Source organism: Thamnophis sirtalis, unplaced genomic scaffold (assembly GCF_051295495.1).
Source record: "Thamnophis sirtalis isolate CommonGarterSnake01/CBP01778 unplaced genomic scaffold, rThaSir2_p1.2 scaffold_13, whole genome shotgun sequence".
Taxonomy (NCBI): Eukaryota; Metazoa; Chordata; class Lepidosauria; order Squamata; family Natricidae; genus Thamnophis; species Thamnophis sirtalis.
This window is the reverse complement of record NW_028261393.1, coordinates 20,823,210-20,842,785: the sequence shown is the minus strand read 5'-3', so window position 1 is coordinate 20,842,785 and position 19,576 is coordinate 20,823,210. Positions and strand designations below refer to the sequence as shown.

General features: G+C 42.7%; 1 protein-coding gene across 1 annotated transcript; it reads right to left on the bottom strand.

Moving 5' to 3' along the window:
- Positions 1-3,035: 3,035 nt before the first annotated feature.
- IFNLR1 (interferon lambda receptor 1) lies at positions 3,036-19,382 on the bottom strand. The gene is made up of 7 exons (XM_087727203.1): positions 19,257-19,382; positions 15,552-15,669; positions 13,303-13,487; positions 11,828-11,976; positions 9,953-10,127; positions 8,534-8,655; positions 3,036-6,164 (listed from the first exon to the last, which is right to left on the bottom strand). The coding sequence occupies exons 1-7, from the start codon at positions 19,318-19,320 to the stop codon at positions 5,340-5,342; spliced, it is 1,638 nt and encodes a 545-aa protein (XP_087583329.1). The 5' UTR covers positions 19,321-19,382; the 3' UTR covers positions 3,036-5,339.
- Between the last annotated feature and the right edge of the window lie 194 nt (positions 19,383-19,576).

The window sequence follows — 19,576 nt, the reverse complement described above, 5'->3', positions numbered from 1 at the left end:
AGCCACTTTTTTCGGTGCTGCAGTAACTTTGAACAGTCACTAACAAACTGTTGTAAGTCCAAGAACTACGGGTCCTCTCCATCATAATTAAAAAGATGCCAATTATCTAAAATCAAAAGAAAACCCCCTGACCCCCAGCAAAAGAGGCTCAGAGCTGGGAAAGAGAAGGAAGGAGGAACGAGACTCAAATGCAGCGGAGAGGTTAACATAATTTCCCACTTGGTGACTCATCGTCTCCTTTCAAGTTGGTTCTCAGCATAATCTTTGGCTCTTCCTGTCTGAGATGAAATTATGACGCACACAGGAGAGGTGTAGCAATGAAGGTGTGGGATTAAGGTGATGAAAGGGAAGGGAGACCCAGGTTCAAGTCCTCACTTAGTGACAGACAGTGGGGGTGGGGGAAATCTGGCCAGCTCAGTCTTTTCAGTCCCACAGCCCGCAACTGGTTAAGATGCTGCACTAGGAACAGAGAGACCTGAGTTCTAGTCCTCCCTTAAGCAGTGTTGTTCTCTCCTTAGTCCCAAATTGGGAAATGGAATAATACACATCTACTACAGGGGATCGTTAGTCTCTTAAAGACCACTGCAGAAAAGGAGATAAATGCTTAATGTCATCATGCTTAATGACCGTAAATTGAGGACAACCTGCAATCTGTTCTGGACCAGCATGGTAGATTATCAGAGGTGGGCTTCAAAAATGTCAGCAATGGGTTCTCTGCCAGATTGCTGGGTGGGCATGGCCCAGTCAGCCTCCTGCACCACCACACCTGGGGGGCTATTTTCGCCTTCTCCAGGCTCCGGAGGCTTTCCTTGAGCCTCTGGGAGGGCGAAAATTGCCTTCCCAGGGCTCTGGAGGCCCTCCCTTCCGGGAGGTCCATTTACCCCCCTCCCCAAGCCTCCGTGCGGGCCCTGCACTTACCTTGCATCCAAAATGGGCCGCGTGGAGACTCCTGGGAAGGGTGGGGTGGGAAGGGCGGGTGGGGCCAGCCAGGGGTGGGATTTGGAGGTTCTCTGAACCAGCCGTAACATTAGATATGGGTTCTCCCAAACCCGGCCGAACCCATACCAGCCACCCCTGTAGATTAGGACTTTATCCTACTTCAACCTGCTTTGGGATAAGACAACAATAACCCCCCCCCCCACACACACAAATATAAACACACTTATGCATTTTAAAATTTGTATTTATAAACAGTACAATTAACCAAAGTGCATATACATAAACAAAAGGAAAGATGTACAAAAATAAATCACTGGAAATATGAGGACTCTTTACTTTCATATCAACCTGCTCAAAGAACTCCCTTTAGTGTGCAGGAGTCTTTTTAATGCATTTTAGAAAATTAATTTGGGAAGTTTGTTCACCAAGTTCATGAGCACAAAATATGAAATTATGGAATTTATGGAAGCATCTACATTGCACCGAGGTAAAAAGAGTAGGGCTTTGTTTACAATTATGGATACTATGTTGAATTTCTTTGAATTTTCCCCCTGATGAGAACTTCTCCCTCTGAATACTTTCTTCAAAATCAATAGGTAAAGCTAGTCTAATGCCTCCCAAGACCAACACTTCCCTTTAGACCTGGGTTTTCTCAACCTTGGCCACTTTGAGATATGTGGACTTCAACTCCCAGAATTCCGCAGCCAGCCGTGGAGTCAAAGACTTAACAGAATAACAGAGTTGGAACCTTGGAGGTCTTCTAGTCCAATCTTCTGCTTAAACAGGAAACCTAGATTATTTCAGACAAACGGTTGTCCTCCAGTAATGGAGCTCCAATGTTGGGAGTCTTAAAATGGCCAAGGTATAGAAACGCTGCTTTAGACTGTACTCTTGTCTTGATCCCACTCTCAATCTTATCTCCTACAATTATAACTGAAGTTCTGAATTGGGAAGGGAACTTGGGTTTAAGAGAAGTTCATTGCTCTATCTTCCTATTCAGCAGCAACATTTGGAAAGTCCATACGGAGTTCTTAGTTGCCTCCGTATTTATCAATGAACTTAGGTTGGGTTAACTTAATACGGTAATACTGTCTCGTTTAAGACGTACAGACTAGTTTCCAGCCCATTCATGTAGGAAGAAACTGTTGCCTCATTGAAGCAACCAATACTGTCAATAAGAGGGATTTCAAGAGTTAGTTGAAATACATATTTACACATAAAATTTTATTGCAATAAAATCCCTTAAGTAAATCCGTTAAAATGCCGTAAGTGCATATGGGCAACGTCTCCTACCTGGTATCCTCTGACTCAGTGGTGGGTTCCAGCAAAGACTACTGCTGGTTCGGTCAGGGCTGTGACGTGTACGTGCTGAGCGTGCATGCATAATACTACTAAAATTGCTCTGCGCATGCGCAGAAGCAAGAAACAAGATGGCAGCGCCTACGGGAGAACTGGTTCAGGGGCATGGCAGGCCTGGGTCACTGCCGGTTCCAGCGACCCAGGCCACCAAGCTACTACAAGTTTGGCCAAACTGGTCTGAACTGATAGGAACACCCTACTCCTCTGACTCTCTTAAGACAGGCTAACTGGGAAACTTTGAGCGATCAAAATGTCTAGAGGACACCCAATAGAGGAAGAAATAGAGGAAGACAGATAAGGATGGTGATTTCCCATGCCCTCAGCTTGGTGAGGAAGAATTAAAAGAGACGCTGAAAAACAGATTTAGATAAGGAAAGGGTGTCTTCTCTTGGGACATGAACAAGAGGAGCATTGGGTGTATTCTAAATTATTCTAAATCACCCCAGCTCAGCCCAGCTCCACTGCACATGAACGCATGCCTCCTGCCAGCCAGCCCATCTTCGTGTCTCTATCATGCATGCGCGGAGGGCAGGGAACATAGGGGGGGACACATGCACACATGCACAGGGGGTGCTCGCATTGCATTTTGGGGGCTCATGCAGCACTTACGCACACAATTTTGGCTACCAGGTTGGTGTAGGAGGCCTTCCGATTTGGGCCTGGAAAGCTTCCTGCACCCACATGGAAGCTGAAAATGGGCTCAGGGGGGCAGGAATCATGTGCAGGGGGATGGGGGGGGGCTCATGCATGCATTGCATTATGGGTGTGGGCATCCTTACTCAAGAAAAAGGTCTAACTCACTTCTGAAAGAATTTTTCCCCCAAGGGAAAACAAAAGACCTTTATCTAGGGAAAGCTCTCTGCAAACATGGATCTTTCTTTGTCTCCCACTCTTAGAACATTTACGGACCATGAAACATTGCACAGTCAGTCAAGAAAGTGCTGAGAAAACCGAAGTGTTTAACAAGGAATGTCCTGTGCTAGGATATGCAGAGAGTTTTTGTTGTGAAAAGAAACAACTCCAATCCTCTCCCCTTCTGCCTCTAAACCAATTAGCATTTTTATATCCAAGTAATTTACTTAAAATTGGGATATAAATTTGACAGAGCAGAAACCTTGTTTTTATTGTAAAAGAGGTAATTGTTTTTACTGTCGTATATGGGGTTTTTATTTTTTGTAATCCATACAAATTCACTGAGAGTGAGTGGGCGGCCTTATAAAATTTCTAAATAAATACATAGATAAAAAACCTATTCTGCAAAGTAAAGTGGAGCCTTAGTTGTGGGGTCTCTGGTGCTCTCTGAGCCTGGCTGTTTTCTTGCAGGTGTTTAATTATCAAACTAGGTAACGTTATCCCTGCTAGCTCTAGTACTGATGATGTTACCTAATTTGGTAATGAAATGTCTGCAGAAAACAATCAATTCAGAGGGCACCAAAGAGCTACAGTTCAACCCTGAACCACAACGGTCCATGAATTTTGTTGTCCCGACCAATGAGAGACACAACATGCCAATCTCAATATGAGATATAAATGAAGGCATATAAATACAAAGACATTCTATAAAAAATATTTAGAATCTGAAAGTGACTCTTGGTTTGAAATGCTTCACATTTAGGGGGTCCTAGCACTGATGATGTTATCTAGTTGGGTTATGAAATGCCTGCAAGAAAACAACCAAGCTCAGAGAGCACCAAAGACCCCCTCATTTCAACCCTGAACTACATGTATTTTTGTTTATTGGGACTTCATTTCAATATAAGCTTAGATTCAAGTTTGTGTGCAGATAATTGCACAATAAAGAGCATATCTGATATTTCTTTATTGCCTTGGCAATGAGTTGATGAAAAAAAGTTATTAGGGCCTAGTGTGAGGTTGAAAGAACTTTCCCTAAAAGAGGGAGAGATGAACTTTATCTCTTCCTTAATTCTAGAAAGTGTGCCTTTCAGGTTAAAAGAACAGCACCAGTCTGGATTAGTTTACATAATGCAATGCTTAACACTTCCACAAGAAACTTCTGTATTTCCTGTTGTCAATTCTTGATCCTAGACTGAACTGTTATTTGTTCACATATTGGTGTCAGCAAGTTTAAGCCCAGACATGCTGGGAAGGCCATGTTGCAAGGATGCCAGACCATCATCGCATCCCCAAACAGCTCCTCTATGGTGAGCTGTCTCAAGGAAAGCGATCGCATGGGGGACAAAGGAAGTGATACAAAGACATGTTGAAAGCCTCCTTCAAGTCCCTGGATATAGACACCACCTCATGGGAAACTCTGGCACAAGATCAATCCACGTGGCACACGCTGATCCACCAAGGCTGCCAGGCATCTGAGGACAGAAGGACAACCATAGCACAAGAGAAGTGAGGCACTCCGCAAAGGCAGAGCTGCAAATGCTGCAACAGTGGTGCCCACACATTTCTGCCCAACATGTGGCAGAACCTTTCGTGCCCATATAGGCCTCACCAGCCACCTGCAGACACATCATGGACAGCCCACAACCTGTTAGATGCCAAGGTCCTCTTTGAACACAATGGACGAACATTATGGTCTCAGCAAATTTAAACCAATTTGTGGACGGACACTAAAGAGACACTAGTTACGGTTCTGACTGGAACCCACCATTTCCCCCATCTATTTTAGATGGGGAAAACATATCCAACTATTCATAAATGGAGAGATGGACATGGATATCCAAAATATGATAGACATTTTTAAGCTGAACATCCCAATACTCAGCTGGGAAAGAAGACTTACTTTTCCAAGAATTCCAATTCCCCATAAGAAAATTCTAATTTCCATGACAAAATCCCCAATGAAAACTCCTGTTGCGGTTTTCAATCTGGATGGAATTTCACTTAGGAAAATTCAGTTTTTCTTTGTTTTGGTTTTAAAGATAAGATGTAATGGACGAATATGGCAACCTAGAAATAGAATGGAACTATAATACCTGTCCTTTTAAAGTGCAACTCTCACCAAGGATCTTTTAGAAGAATCATGGTAAGAGCTCCTCTACTCTTAGAATAAATACCCGTAATTGGCATCAGGTTCTTGAAATGTAATGTCCTTGCCTGGGTTGATAATTGTGGCCTGTAGCTTTCAGAGTATTGTTTTCAACCCGTTCTCCATTTTTTACCCTGTCTTTGCAAGACATATCAAGCACAGATTTTTCCAGCCGGAGATCCTCACAATTGCTAGAGTCATCTTCACATCTCCATTCTTCTATAACTTGCCCTTCAGGCTCATTACAAAGAGATGTCTGTGAGTTTCCTAGACTTGCACAAATACTTCTGCATTGGACTCCTCCAGTTCTAATTTCCAAACCTGTGGAAAAGTGCAAGTGGTGGTGACTTTCTGAGAACATTAACTGGTTGAAAAAGTCGACATCTCTGCTTGTAATTTCTTGACCTTCTCTACTAGCAGCTGAGAAGTCGTCTGCAAAGCTAACAGATTCATCCATAATGGAGTCCTCAGAAAGGAAAATCTCCTCTATGAGTCCAGAAGAAGCATCCGTTGTCATCCATTCTGCTGTAAAAAAGGGTTTTGACCTCATTGCAGCTGGCCAGCTTTCTCCACTTAGTTGGGAATCACCAGATCCAGAAGAAGAGCCGGAACATGTTGGAAAGGTGCCAACCATTGAGCAGTTTTCATCCTTCTTCTGAAATCGATGTGTTTCGGTGTAAGGAATGTGGCTACTACTATCATCCTCATCGCTGCTTTCTTCACTTTCTTTTGATAAAGAATCCACCGAAAGAACTAACAGGGCAGGTGTGATTTTCTGTTCCAGAATGAAGTGGACATTTTTTTTGGTCAAATCCCTTTCATCAAATTCCAGCACGTTCTTTGGGTGCTGGTACGTAGAAAAATCCTAATTTGAGAAGGGGGAAGTAGGAAAAGAGAAGAGAGAGACACATTTTCATTTTTAAAAACTGAGAAACAAGAAGTAAGAAGAACAGCTAACAAGAATGGGTGGAGACCAACATAAATGGACATCTGCCTTAGCTACACCAAAAACGTGACTTGAAATTTAGAAATTTGGAAGAGAAGTATAATTAAGCTCATTCAACAAAAACCAGATGTGGAAGTTAAACTGAATTCATTTAAGATGGCAGCTAAACCAGTAATTTATTCCCCCTAATTGTTCACCAATTATATCGTAGGTTCTGACTGTAGAATGCTCAGTAGAGTAGTGTTTTGACTATAGGTGTGAAACAATAAAGCTTGGAAGAGCTGCCAGGTGCCAGAAAAAGGGGGAAGTGGCTATGCTTTTTCTTGATTCAGAGAAAGTTTCTGATAATTCTATTTCTATAGCCGTGATCGTGAAAAAGATGAATTGTGCTGAGATTTTCTTTCAAGGATGCAGAGAATTTGCACAGGACATAAAGCTAAGATAATTGTAAAGGTATTTCTATCGTAAAATGCATTATTCAAAAAGAGAAGGTTCTCCCATCTTCTCTGTTTTTGATCGGCATTGCAGTCCCTGGCAAGGACGTTAAGGCAAGAGAGTCAAAATTCAGGAATTCCTCTCACGGGTTTCAATATCTTTGAGTAACATAGTTCAAACAGAGCCAGAAAAAGATGCCCTATTTAGAGATCCGAACAAATGAAATGCTCGTGAAACAGAACTCAGAACATCTGTTAAAGAATATATATTTCAGTTCCTTCTAAAACATGCTTAAGAAATGGAACAAGTCTAAGATTACATGATTAAATGGGTGCACAATTTAAACAGAACAAGTGATATAGCACCATGAGAATGCAGTTAATCATTTAAAGAGCATAACTGGAGTTTTTAAATGGCCCATTTTAATTTGAAACTGATCTTTGCACTTATTAATACACCATGCTAAATCCGAATTCTCTATAAATCTGGTTGCTATAAGCTAAACCCACTGGGGTCCTTCTGATGGGCAACTTGGAGGGGACCTCTGGGTGAATTTAATTTGGATAGGAACCAGATACCCTCAAGAGTGGAATAATTGACATCAGATGTCATTAGTCCAAGACACCAGCTGCTAAATGCCAGTTATGAATCCCATTTATCTGAGCAAAGCTCACCCTGTTCAGTGACAGAGCATCTGTTTAAGATGGAGACAACCTCTAGGTCAGAGGTCTTCAAACTTGGCAACTTTAAGACTTGTGGACTTCAACTCCCAGAATTCCCCAGCCAGCTGGCTGGAGAACTCTGGGAGTTGTAGTCCAAAAGTCTTAAAGTTGCCTCGTTTGGGGACCCCCTGCTCTAGGTCCACATTAGCATCCTCAGTTAAAAAGGTGTCAGGGCACAAGGCTGGGAATGAAATATTTCTGAAGGACTGATAACATTAAACATCTGTCCACAATGCAGGCCAATATTTATCATGGGATATATTAAACAACAAGGGACATAGTGGCTCGGTCGATCAGAAAGATAATCAGTTCAGCGGTTTGAATCCCTAGAGCTGTGTAACGGAGTGAGCTCCCGTTACTTGTCCCAGCCTCTGCCAACCTAGCAGTTCCAAAACATGTAAAAATGCAAGTAGAAAACTAGGGACCACCTTTGGTGGGAAGGTAACAGCATTCCATGCACCTTTGGCGTTAAGTCATGCTGGCCCCATGACCACAGAGACGTCTTCGGACAGCACTGGCTCTTTGGCTTTGAAACAGAGATGAGCACCGTCCCCTAGAGTCGGGAACGACTAACACATATGTGCAAGGGGAACCTTTACCTATATTAAACAATTGAATTCTTGAAAGAATTGCTGATCAGTGATCTTATTCAACATCAGCACTCTTGGCTAAGAAACAAGCAAGCAAATTTTGTGAACATGGCTTAATCAGCAGAGGTTATCAATTTGTTACCTTCTAGATGTTCTGAAGAACAACTCTCACAATCTCTTATCATCAATTTTACTGCTATTTCTTCTGTACTGAACAAATGATGGTTGATAAGGCCAAGATGAATCCTGGCTGTTCTGCAGACAGTTTCTCAAAGATAGTCACTCCCTTTAGTTACTAAAGAAAGCTTCTTAGGTCCCTTTCCTCTGCTAACTGTCTTCTTCTTTTGGAACCATCTGTTTTGCGGCTACTATATTTAACTTAACTATGATCATGTCAACAGAACATGTAACCCGGGTTCTAAGCAAGAAGCAAGTAATATCAATCTTAGATCAGTGCAGGCTCTGTGTATGAAAAGATGCACACTGTTATGGAAGTCAACTTCCCCTTATTCATCCCAGAAACCTCCCATACTGCCCATACCAAAGCTGAAGGCATCGCAACTTGCTTCCTTCTGTGTCTGTAGTAGAAGAGAAACATGGCGACACCAGCGCAGATAACTAATACAGCAAGCAAAAGAAGGGCAACATTTCCCCATTTTCTTACTGGAAAAGAAAAAAAAAAGCAATTATGAGATACTAAAATGCATTGTTCAGATATCAATAGATAGGAAGTTAACAATAGAATTGTTAATTACCCAGCTAACTGAAGTCAGGCCACTGAAGTCCAACACTCTAGAGCAGTGGTCTCCAACCTTGGCAACTTTAAGACTTGTGGACTTCAACTCCCAGAGTTCCTCAGCCAGCTTTGCTGGCTGAGGAACTCTGGGAGTTGAAGTCCACAAGTCTTAAAGTTGCCAAGGTTGGAGACCACTGCTCTAGAGAATACCAGGTGCAAAAAGGCTGAGCTAAACAATACTTTCCAGTTTAACACAAACTAAGAATATCACCTAGGCTCCAAAGTTTCAACTAAGAATCTTTCCTAGCTCTCTTTGGTGATGTTGAGGACTGAAATAGGAACTTTTGCAGGCAATCTTCTTGTTCTGTCAATCAACTACTGTCCTGCTCAAATCTGATAGCCGTTGGGCATCTTTGTTGGGAGAATCACAGTAACTATAATCCCTGGAGGGAGATAGGAGGGAGAGATATAGTACCAGAGGTAGTATTGTACCAGTTTGGACTGGTTGGCCCAAATCAGTAGCAGCTCTATGACGTCCCATTTAGGCCCTTTTTTCACCAAAAGTGCATGCACAGAAGGCTGAGCACGCGCTCACATTTGCAAACTGGTAGGGAAGGTAAGTGAATACCACCCCGGTATAGTACCCAAACAAGAGTCCCAAAACTGGAGGTAACGTTGCTCCAGGCCACTAGCAGAGGCAAGAAGAAAAGGGGCTGCACCCCAAAAGCAAGGAAATTGTAAGAAAGCAAACTGCAATAAGCAAGAAAATGCACCCATGTAGCCGATAATTCTCTGGAGCTGCCGGTGACAACTCTGTCTTGAAATCTATTTATTTATTTATGCATGAATGCATGAATTTCATTTCTACAGCCACCCATCTTCGCAAACGACTCTGGGCGGCTCACGATTCAAAATGAAGGAAGTCATCACGGACTTCTCTGATTCCTGGTGTGTTTCTTGTCTACATCAGTGGTTCCCAAACTTGGCAACTTTAAGACTTGTGGACTTCAACTCCCAGAATTCTCCAGCCAGCTCTGCTCTGGGAGTTGAAGTCCACAAGTCTTAAAGTTGCCAAGTTTGGGAACCACTGGTCTACATCAAAAGAGCAATCACAAATGTTTTAATGGGATTGCATTGGCCACTGGTGCACTAAAACTGGACGTTTGCAATCCTGCATAAAGATCTGTGATGGATCAAGTGCACTGGAAAAATGGAGCTCCAGACCTTCGATTCCTCCTGCATCTTCTTCATGCAACCACAGGCAAAGGGGTTCCGAGAAATTGCTCCGCTTCCTGTTCCCATTTTTAAAGAATGTTCGGGCACGAAGACAGTGTTTGCCATCGAGCCAGTCTGTTGTGTTGACCTCTACTGAAGGGCTGTGAATGTCCTCTAATGTCACCTGAAAAATAGAATACAATAGAATAGAATAACTGAGTTGGAAGGGACCTTGGAGGTCTTCTAGTCCAACCCCCTGCTTAGGCAGGAAACCCTACACCACTTCAGACAAATGGATATCCAATATCTTCTTAAAAACTTCCAGTGTTGGAGGCAAGCTGTTCCACTGATTAATTGTTTTAACTGTCAGGAAATTTTCCCTTAGTTTTAAGTTGCTTCTCTCCTTGATTAGTTTCCACCCATTGCTTCTTGTTCTGTCCTTAGGTGCTTTGGAGAATAGTTTGACTCTCTCTTCTTTGTGGCAACCCCTGAGATATTGGAACACTGCTATCATGTCTCCCCTAGCCCTTCTTTTCATTAAACTAGACATACCCAGTTCTTGCAACTGTTCTTCATGTTTTGGTCTCCAGTCCCCTAATCCTCTTTGTTGCTCTTCTCTGCACTCTTTCTAGAGTCTCCACATCTTTTCTACATCGTGGCATTCAAAACTGGATGCATTATTGCAAGTGTGGCCCTACCAAGACCTTATAAAGTGGTATTAACACTTCCTGTGATCTTGATTCTATCTATCTATGCAGCCTAGAAATAAGCAAGCAGAGGCTTGAACCCAACAGGAATCCTGGCAAAGGAGCACAGCAGACAGACCCAGGGCACTAGACTTGGCACTTCCCTTTCCTGGGTTTCCCCTTTCTGCATCTTTAAGAATAAGCCACACAATTAAAGGAGGAAGATGAACATGAAAGGGCTGTGGATTACTGCCTTTTGATATGAGAAATGACCTCCAAGTTAGCATCGGGTTATCAAGGGCTGCTAGTGGTGCTGACTATCTGCCTAACTCCCGAATCAAGGCAGCAGACTTTAAACATCAGAAGCAATGGTGGAACAAGTCTATCCCCTATCCCAGGGATGTCAAACTCAAGTACCCCACTGGGTACTTAGATCCGGCCCACGGGGCTGCCCTAGAAACAGCAAAGAATTGGGCTGTGGTGCTTCTGCCGGAGAAAATGGGCTCCCAAGCTCCATTTTCAGCTGCCACGGCCTCTTGCAATTCTCTGCCAGTGAAAAGGGAGCTTGGGAGGGCTGCCTGCACTGTCCAAAGATGTCTCCGTGGTCATGTGGCCAGCATGATTAAATGCCGAAGGCACACAGAATACTCTTATCTTCCCACCAAAAGTGGTTCTTATTTTTCTATTTGCATTTTTAATGTGTTTTCAAACTGCTAGGTTGGCAGAAGCTGGGACAAGGAATGAGAGCTCACTCCGTTACGTGGTACTAGGGATTCGAACCGCTGAATTGATGAGCTTTCTGATCGACAAGCTCAGCATCTTAGCTACTGAGCCACTGTGTCCCTGACTTTTAGGTGGCAACAAATTTACCTTTCAGGCTATCAACCCCTGGCTTTATTTTGTCCTTTTTTATTTATCTTAACTCTTGCTTTAGTAAATGCTTTATTTTTACTATTTCTGAATAATCCATCGAAGAAGGAATACAGCTCTTCACAATTAAGCAAACCCTCCATTGTTAGATAGCAAATATGGTCAAAGAATGTGCAGATGATTCAATGTTTTATTTCATGAGTCATGATGAAAAAAAGGCTTCTTCAATTGAAGATCTTTGGAAGAAGCATAGGATACAAATATAAGAAATATTTTCCAAGCAAACCTGCAAGAGGAGAAATTAGTGTAGCATCGTTTTCTGGCTCACCAGTTTCTGGAATTCACCTCTCCAAATCTCCAAGTCATATGCCAGATACTGAAAGACGTCTTTCATACAAGAAGGGTAGGTGAAAGAAACGTTCACAAAGATGATATTTTGGGTATATCTTGCTCTGAGAATTGGAGGTGCAAGTTGCACTGGGAAAAAAGATAAGGCAGATGGTTAAGGCAAGTACAGTAGATTGGAGTTCTTGTGGCTAACCAGCAACCAGCAGAGTCAGACAGTGAGGAGGCTGGGGAGGAACATGGGCCAGTCCTGGAGTCTGGGGAAGGCTCGGACGAGGGCCCTGTGTCGGAGGCAGAGAGGGGGCCAAAGCCATATGCCAGTTATCAGGTGCTAGACAGCAGTGAGGCAGAGGAACAACTAGAGCCGTAATGGCAAACGTATGGCACACGTGCCACATGGAGCCATGTCTTGGGGCATGCGAGGCATTGCCCTGTCAGCTTCAGCGCGCACGCGTGTGCTGGCCAGCTAATTTCAGCCTTCACCTTCGGCCATTTTTCGCCCTCCAGAGGCTTCCCTGAAGCCTCTGGAGGGCGAAAAACAACCCAACACGCAAACCAGAAGTTAGGGAACAGATTTCCCGTTTGTGCATTGGGCAGTTTTTCTCCCTCTGGAGGCTTCAGGAGGCTTCCCTCATTTTTCTTTCTGGATCATTCAGAACCCCAGTGCAGTGGGGGCAAACCCTTGACATGTGTGTCACAGGTGACCTGCCGTGTCACTTTTGGTGTCACGCCAAGCCTTTGGACCCTCTAGAACAGGGGTGTCAAACTCAAGGCCCAGGGGCTGGATTCGGCCCACGGAGTACTTAGATCTGGCCCGCAGGGCCACCCTGGAAACAGCAAAGAAGTGGCCGGTGGTGCTTCTGCCAGAGAAAACAGACTCCCAAGCTCTGTTTTCGGCTGCCACACACTCCATTTTCACTGGCAGATGGTTGCAGGAGGTTGTGGCAGCCGAAAATGGAGTTTAGGAAGTCTGTTTTCTCTGGCAGAAGGACTCAGGGCACCAGAGGTGCCCCTGATAGGAGTGATGTTGAGCTGGCCATGACTCCCCCAGGTCAAACACAACCCTGATGTGGCCCTGAATGAAATTGTGTTTGACACCTCTAACTTAATGTAATGTACTATAGTTGCTTATGAATTGTTTATTTTTTGTCGTGTGTGTGTGTGTGTGTGTGAGAGAGAGAGAGAGAGAGAGCAGCAGTGTCTAGGTTGGTGTTTTCTGGTAAAAACTTGGTTAATTTTAACCTTGTCTCATTTTTATCATATTAATCATATTAGGTGAAGCCAAACTAAGTGGTTACAAACTCAGAAAATGAGCCCTTCCAGAAACTGGCTTAATCATAGTTGTGCAAAGTGCCTTTTCCCTTGCCCTGAGCAAACCTGCAAGAAAGCAGCATTTGCCTTTCCAGAAACTGCTTCCTTCCCGGGAAGAGGAGAGCTACATCCACGGGATCCTCTTACCCTGAAGGATGTAATCGATGGTTTCAGGAGCCGATGGGATGGATCCAGCCCCGATTCTGCTTTGAGCTTCCACCTTGACCCGGTATCTGTTGCTTGATTTTTGAAACATACAGGTAATATTGCAAATGGTTTCCATGATATTTCGGCAATGCTGCACTTCCTCCCACTGACGATCAAAAGGGTTCCTACAGGAAGAAATCAGAAGCACTAGCTAAGTTTTGCATTCAACTGAGATGCTGTGATTTCTCCCTTCCACACTGAATCTTGGAAGGTGGCAGAAGGTGAGTCTTAAATGCCTCCCAGTAGGGTTGTCCATGAAAAAAGGTTACAAAGGTCAAAGTGGTGTCCAGAACCATACCATCAAAGCCCCGCCCTTTTTTTACATGTATTATTGCAACATGGTTCTGGTCACCATCTAGACTTTTATTGATCCAGACTCTGCATACAATCTGCCCTCCTGTAATGGTATAGACTAGATAGATGATAGATAGATAGATAGATAGATAGATAGATAGATAGATAGATAGATAGATAGATAGACAGACAGACAGACAGACAGACAGATGGACAGATATAGATGGAAAGATGGATGGGTGTGTTGGTAGATAGATGATAGATAGATAGATAGATAGATAGATAGATAGATAGATAGATAGATAGATAGATAGATAGAGGGACAGATATAGATGGATGGATGGATGCGTGTGTGGGTAGATAGATAGATAGATAGATAGATAGATAGATAGATAGATAGATAGATAGATAGATAGAGGGACAGATATAGATGGATGGATGGATGCGTGTGTGGGTAGATAGATAGATAGATAGATAGATAGATAGATAGATAGATAGATAGATAGATAGACAGACAGATATAGATGGATGGATGGATGCGTGTGTGGGTAGGTAGGTAGGTAAGTAGATAGATAGATAGATAGATAGATAGATAGATAGATAGATAGATAGATAGATAGATAAATAGAGGGACAGATATAGATGGATGGATGGATGCGTGTGTGGGTAGATAGATAGATAGATAGATAGATAGATAGATAGATAGATAAATAGATAGATAGATAGATAGATAGATAGATAGAGGGACAGATATAGATGGATGGATGGATGTGTGTGTGGGTAGGTAGGTAGGTAAGTAGATAGATAGATAGATAGATAGATAGATAGATAGATAGATAGATAGATAGATAGATAGATAGATAGATGATAGATAAATAGATAGAGGGACAGATATAGATGGATGGATGGATGCGTGTGTGGACAGACAGATAGATAGATAGATAGATAGATAGATAGATAGATAGATAGATAGATAGATAGATAGATAGATAGATAGAGGGACAGATATAGATGGATGGATGGATGGATAGATAAGCTAGCTAGCTAGATGATAGGTAGATCAACGGATGCACAGATAGAATAACAGATATAGATATATGGATGGGTGTATGGATAGATGGATGGATGGACGGACGGATGGATAGATAGACAGACGGGTAGATATAGATGGATGGATGGGTGTATGGAATGGTGAATAGATAGATAGATAGATAGATAGATAGATAGATAGATAGATAGATAGATAGATAGATAGATAGATAGGCAGACAGACAGACAGACAGACAGATAAAGATAGATGGATAGATAAGATAGATAGATGATGGATGGATGGATGGATGGATGGAAGGATGGATGGATGGATGGATGGATAGATAGATGAATTGATGGATAGATAGGACAGATATAGATGGATGGATGGGTAGATAGATGGATGGATGGATGGATTGTTGGACAGAAATACAGACAGAAAGACAAGTTCCTATTTAAAAGGGAGGCTGTTTTAGGTGCTATCACATAAATGGGAAATGGTACTGATTGGCTTACTTTAAAGTAATAGCCAAATCAGATGGTATATTAAGCCATGATTTGCTTGACAACAGTCTGTTGACGATACCACAATTCTCTGAATTCATGCAACACGTGAAGCTATAGCCATCTCTGTCAAATTACCATTCTTTGGTTTACCAGGCCCGCAAGTTAGTATCAAACATGCCCCATAGTGGTCTAGCAGCCAATCTCTTGTCCTTTGCAGTGCAGCCTCCTGCCTGACCCGTGTCTCCGAGATGGGTGGGGGACAGGGCAGCCCTTTGGGGGAAATGCCCATAATAGGCCCTTAATGTACCCACTGGAGTTCCCAGTCCACAAAACCAACGTCCTTTTCCTTCAATGCTCACCTCCAAAGGACAGTATAAGACACTCCTGGAGGGGCACCATCAGGCGGCAACCATTTCACAAACAGACTGTAATCCTCTGAGACAAAAGTGACGTTCTGAGGCGGCCGGAGCTCTTCACCTGTCAAAAATTAAAGCCAGAGGTTTCATTTCTTCTTGAGTCAAAGGCTGGGTTCCACAACCAAGTGGAACATTTTGGGGACAGCAAGTTTTCCCCCTTCCTCCAATTCACACATGGGTACAAACTGCAGGTAGCCTTCAACTTACAACGACAATTGAAATCCGAATTTCCATTCCTAAGCAAGGTGATGGCTGAGTGAATTGCGCCCGATTTTATAATCTACTAGCTGATAACCTGGCGTTGCCCGGGTATTTATTTATATTAATCCTGTATTAGACAGGAAAAGGAATGAATTATATCTATAGCGTCAAGTTGAAGTAACACTGGAACACACAGACACATGAACTTGAATCCAAAATGCACTCTATCACTGTCAAAAGTACTGTGATTTGACACTATAGATATAATTCAATCCTTTTAATTTCAGTGGCCCAGGCATTCCAGAGTTATGCTGGAACACAGACACAGACACTGAGGGGTTTGGGGGTATCTTTCCCCCACAGTATTTGTTTCCAGGGAGTAAGTCAATTTTTCAGCAGCCCAGGCATTCCAGAGTTTTGCTGGAACACACAAACACAGACACAGACACACAGCCATATATACATACATACATACATACATACATACATACATACATACATACATATATATATATATATACACATATACATGCACATGTATATATATATGGTATACACACACACACAGCCATATATATATATATATATATATATATATATATATATATATATATATATATATATGTATGTATGTATGTATGTATGTATGTATGTATGCATGCATGCATGCATGCATGCATGCATATATATATCTGGTATACACACACAGACATAGACACACAGATATATATATTATCGCTGATAATGGATAAGAGCCTGTGGCCTAATGGCTAAGAAGTCTGCCTAGTATGTAATATAACCCAGGTTCAAATCCCAGTAAGGGTATGGCTAGCTGATGAGAGCTAAATAGCTTGAAATAGATCTATACTAGTTTCCCTTTATTTATTTATCAGCACAAATAAAATAAAAATAAAAAAATAAAACACACACACACACAAACATATATATATACACACATACACACATACATACATACATACATATTTTGCCATGAGTTTTAAATGAATCACTGCCATTATTAAGTGAATCACGCGGTTGTGAACTGGATCTGATTTCTCCCATTGACTTTCTTGTTGATAGCCAGCGGGGAGAGTTGCAAATGGCGATCATGTCCTCCTGGGATGCTGCAACTGTCATAAATACATGCCAGTGGCTAAGCACTCAAATATTGATCATGTGGCTATAGGGATCCCAAGACAGTTCTCTTAACGTAAGTCTGGTTGTAAGTCACCTTTTTCAGTGTTGTTGTAGCCTCAAATGGTAACTAAGCAAATGTGTGTAAATTAAGGACTATCTGTAATTAGGAGCTTTCCCCAATTTTGTGTTTTGGAATGACCGGTTCCTAATTTGTTGGTATAGAACAGGACAGAGAAGATAGCAATAGCAATAGCAATAGCAGTAGACTTATATACCGCTTCATAGGCCTTTCAGGCCTCTCTAAGCGGTTTACAGAGAGTCAGCATATTGCCCCCAACAATCTGGGTCCTCATTTTACCCACCTCGGAAGGATGGAAGGCTGAGTCAACCCTGAGCCGGTGAGATTTGAACCGCTGACCTGCTGATCTAGCAGTAGCCTGCAGTGCTGCATTTAACCACTGCGCCACCTCAACAACTGTCCAGTTGATGAATCCAGAAAAAGAAACTCCTGGTACATTGTTTTTTCTGCGGTGGGACAGTTTATCATGGCAACCGGGTCTACCCAATTATGGGATGGAGCCCCAATCCAGGGGCCTTTGCAGGCAGTCGCTTTAGCAAAAAACTATTTTTGTGTTAAATTTATGTTTTAACGAAAAAAGAAATGAGGGGAGACTAGTGTAAATCCATTTCAACTAGTATAGATCTAAGAGCCGAGGTGGCGCAGTGGTTAGGGTGCAGTACTGCAGGCCACTTTAGCTGACTGTGATCTGCAGTTCAGCGGTTCAAATCTCACTGGCTCAAGGTCGACTCAGCCTTCCATCCTTCCGAGGTGGGTGAAATGAGAACCCGGACTGTGGGGGCAAGTTGCTGACTCAATTTGCTAAAAAATCTGTAAACCGCTTAGAGAGGGCTGAAAGCCCTAAGAAGCGGTATATAAGTCTAATAAATAAATAAATAAATAAATAAACCGCTTAGAGAGGGCTGAAAGCCCTATGAAGCGGTATATAAGTCTAATAAATAAATAAATTTTAACAGCCCAGGTTCAAATCCCAGAAGGGTATGGCTAGCTGATGACAGTTAAGCAGCTTGAAATAGATCTATTCTTTGTTTTAAAATAAAATAAAAAATAAATAAAATAAATAAATTTTAAAAAGATAAATTTAAATAAATTTAAAAATAATAAATAAATAAATTTAATAAACTTTAATAAAATACCCTTTATTTCTTTGTTGGTAAAACATAAATTTAATACTCCTGGGACATTATTTTACAAAGCGTATAAACTTTAATGAATAAATCCACCTTGGCACAGAAGAAGCAAAACCAGCTCTGGGCTTCCTATGGGCCCCCTTTCACCACGGGCCGGCCACAATCCATTACATCCACCAATCACTTCTGTTCATTTTGTTTTGGGAACCAGCCGATCACACTGTGGCATCTGCTCTGGGTATCCTTGAGGAGGGAAGCAATATCTCAAGGGAACCAAGGATTCTTGGAGGCTATTCCCCCCCTTGCATTCCAATCCACCACCACCCTCTCATGTTTCATGAAGCTGAGAGCAAAGCACAATGTAGGTGCAAAGCCGAGACAGCCTTGACAGATAGGTAGTAAACATAGTGAAACTGTGAACTTAGCATGGGAAAATAAGAAAGTGTGAGACAGAAACTCAAGACTGCCCCACCTTGACTCTCTTTCCAATCAGAGAGAGTGAAAAATCCTACTCCTGCTTTAGGTTCAAAGGTATCTGATTGGCCTTGGGACAGTCACTTTCTCTCAGCCCTAAGAAAAAGATAATGGCAAAGCACTTCCAAAAGCTTGCCAAGAAAACTTCAGGAATTATTCCAGGTAGTCACTAGGAATCAATATGGACTCAAAGGCACATAGACACACAAATGACTATCAATCTATCCCAGCAGTTAAAGATCGTGAGAAGGTTCAGGCCAGGGTCTACCAAGAACTTGATCTTGCTCTGGTGGGCTATAAGGTCCCATTCCCAACACAGGAAGCATATGGGACACGAAGGCACCTGGCCCTCTCCCAATTTTAGTCAAATTTCCCTATTCTCTCTTTCAAACCACCTCTTTCCCCTCTGAACTTGGCAGAGGTACAGGGTGCCCCATGAGCTTTCCCCAAAAAGCCCTCCCACCCCTTCCGGTTGCTCAAATCGGGTGCCAAGGGTGACACCCTGAATCCAGAGACTTTGGAAAAGGGAAATGCACTCCTGGTTTGGTTGCACTTCCTGAAAACCCGGGGATAACTGTAAATGGAAGCCAAGCTCCTCCAGAGAGGAGGGAGGGGAACCGATCGTACCTTGAATGGGCTGGAAAGGAGCAAAAAACACCAGGAGGACGACGCTGAATCCCACAGCAGGCATTCGGAAGGAAGACGGCTTAATGTGTGCCCAATTTGCATTCTTGCTTTCACTTCCAAGTTTCCTGTATGGCTACAAGCACACATGCACCGTGGCCCCCTAGAGGAAAGCATCTACGTCACCTAGGGCTGGAAAAAAAATCGGCCACCTGGTCTCGTGGGGGCGGAGGGAAAGTCCGACTGATTTCTTCTTGCTTCTCCCGGCACCGCCCAGCTCCTTGGAGTCAAGAGTCAAATTCAGATTTATTACAGCTCTAAGG

What these genes read in the sequence shown, in the direction of transcription:
- IFNLR1 (XM_087727203.1), bottom strand. Translation starts at nt 19,320, where the DNA reads ATGCCTGCTGTGGGATTCAGCGTCGTCCTCCTGGTGTTTTTTGCTCCT. An exon ending in TCTTATACTGTCCTTTGGAG is followed by an intron (nt 13,488 to 15,551) that starts GTGAGCATTGAA and finishes TTCTTCCTGTAG; the next exon opens with GAACCCTTTTGATCGTCAGT. An exon ending in CATCGATTACATCCTTCAGG is followed by an intron (nt 11,977 to 13,302) that starts GTAAGAGGATCC and finishes CTTTTTTCCCAG; the next exon opens with TGCAACTTGCACCTCCAATT.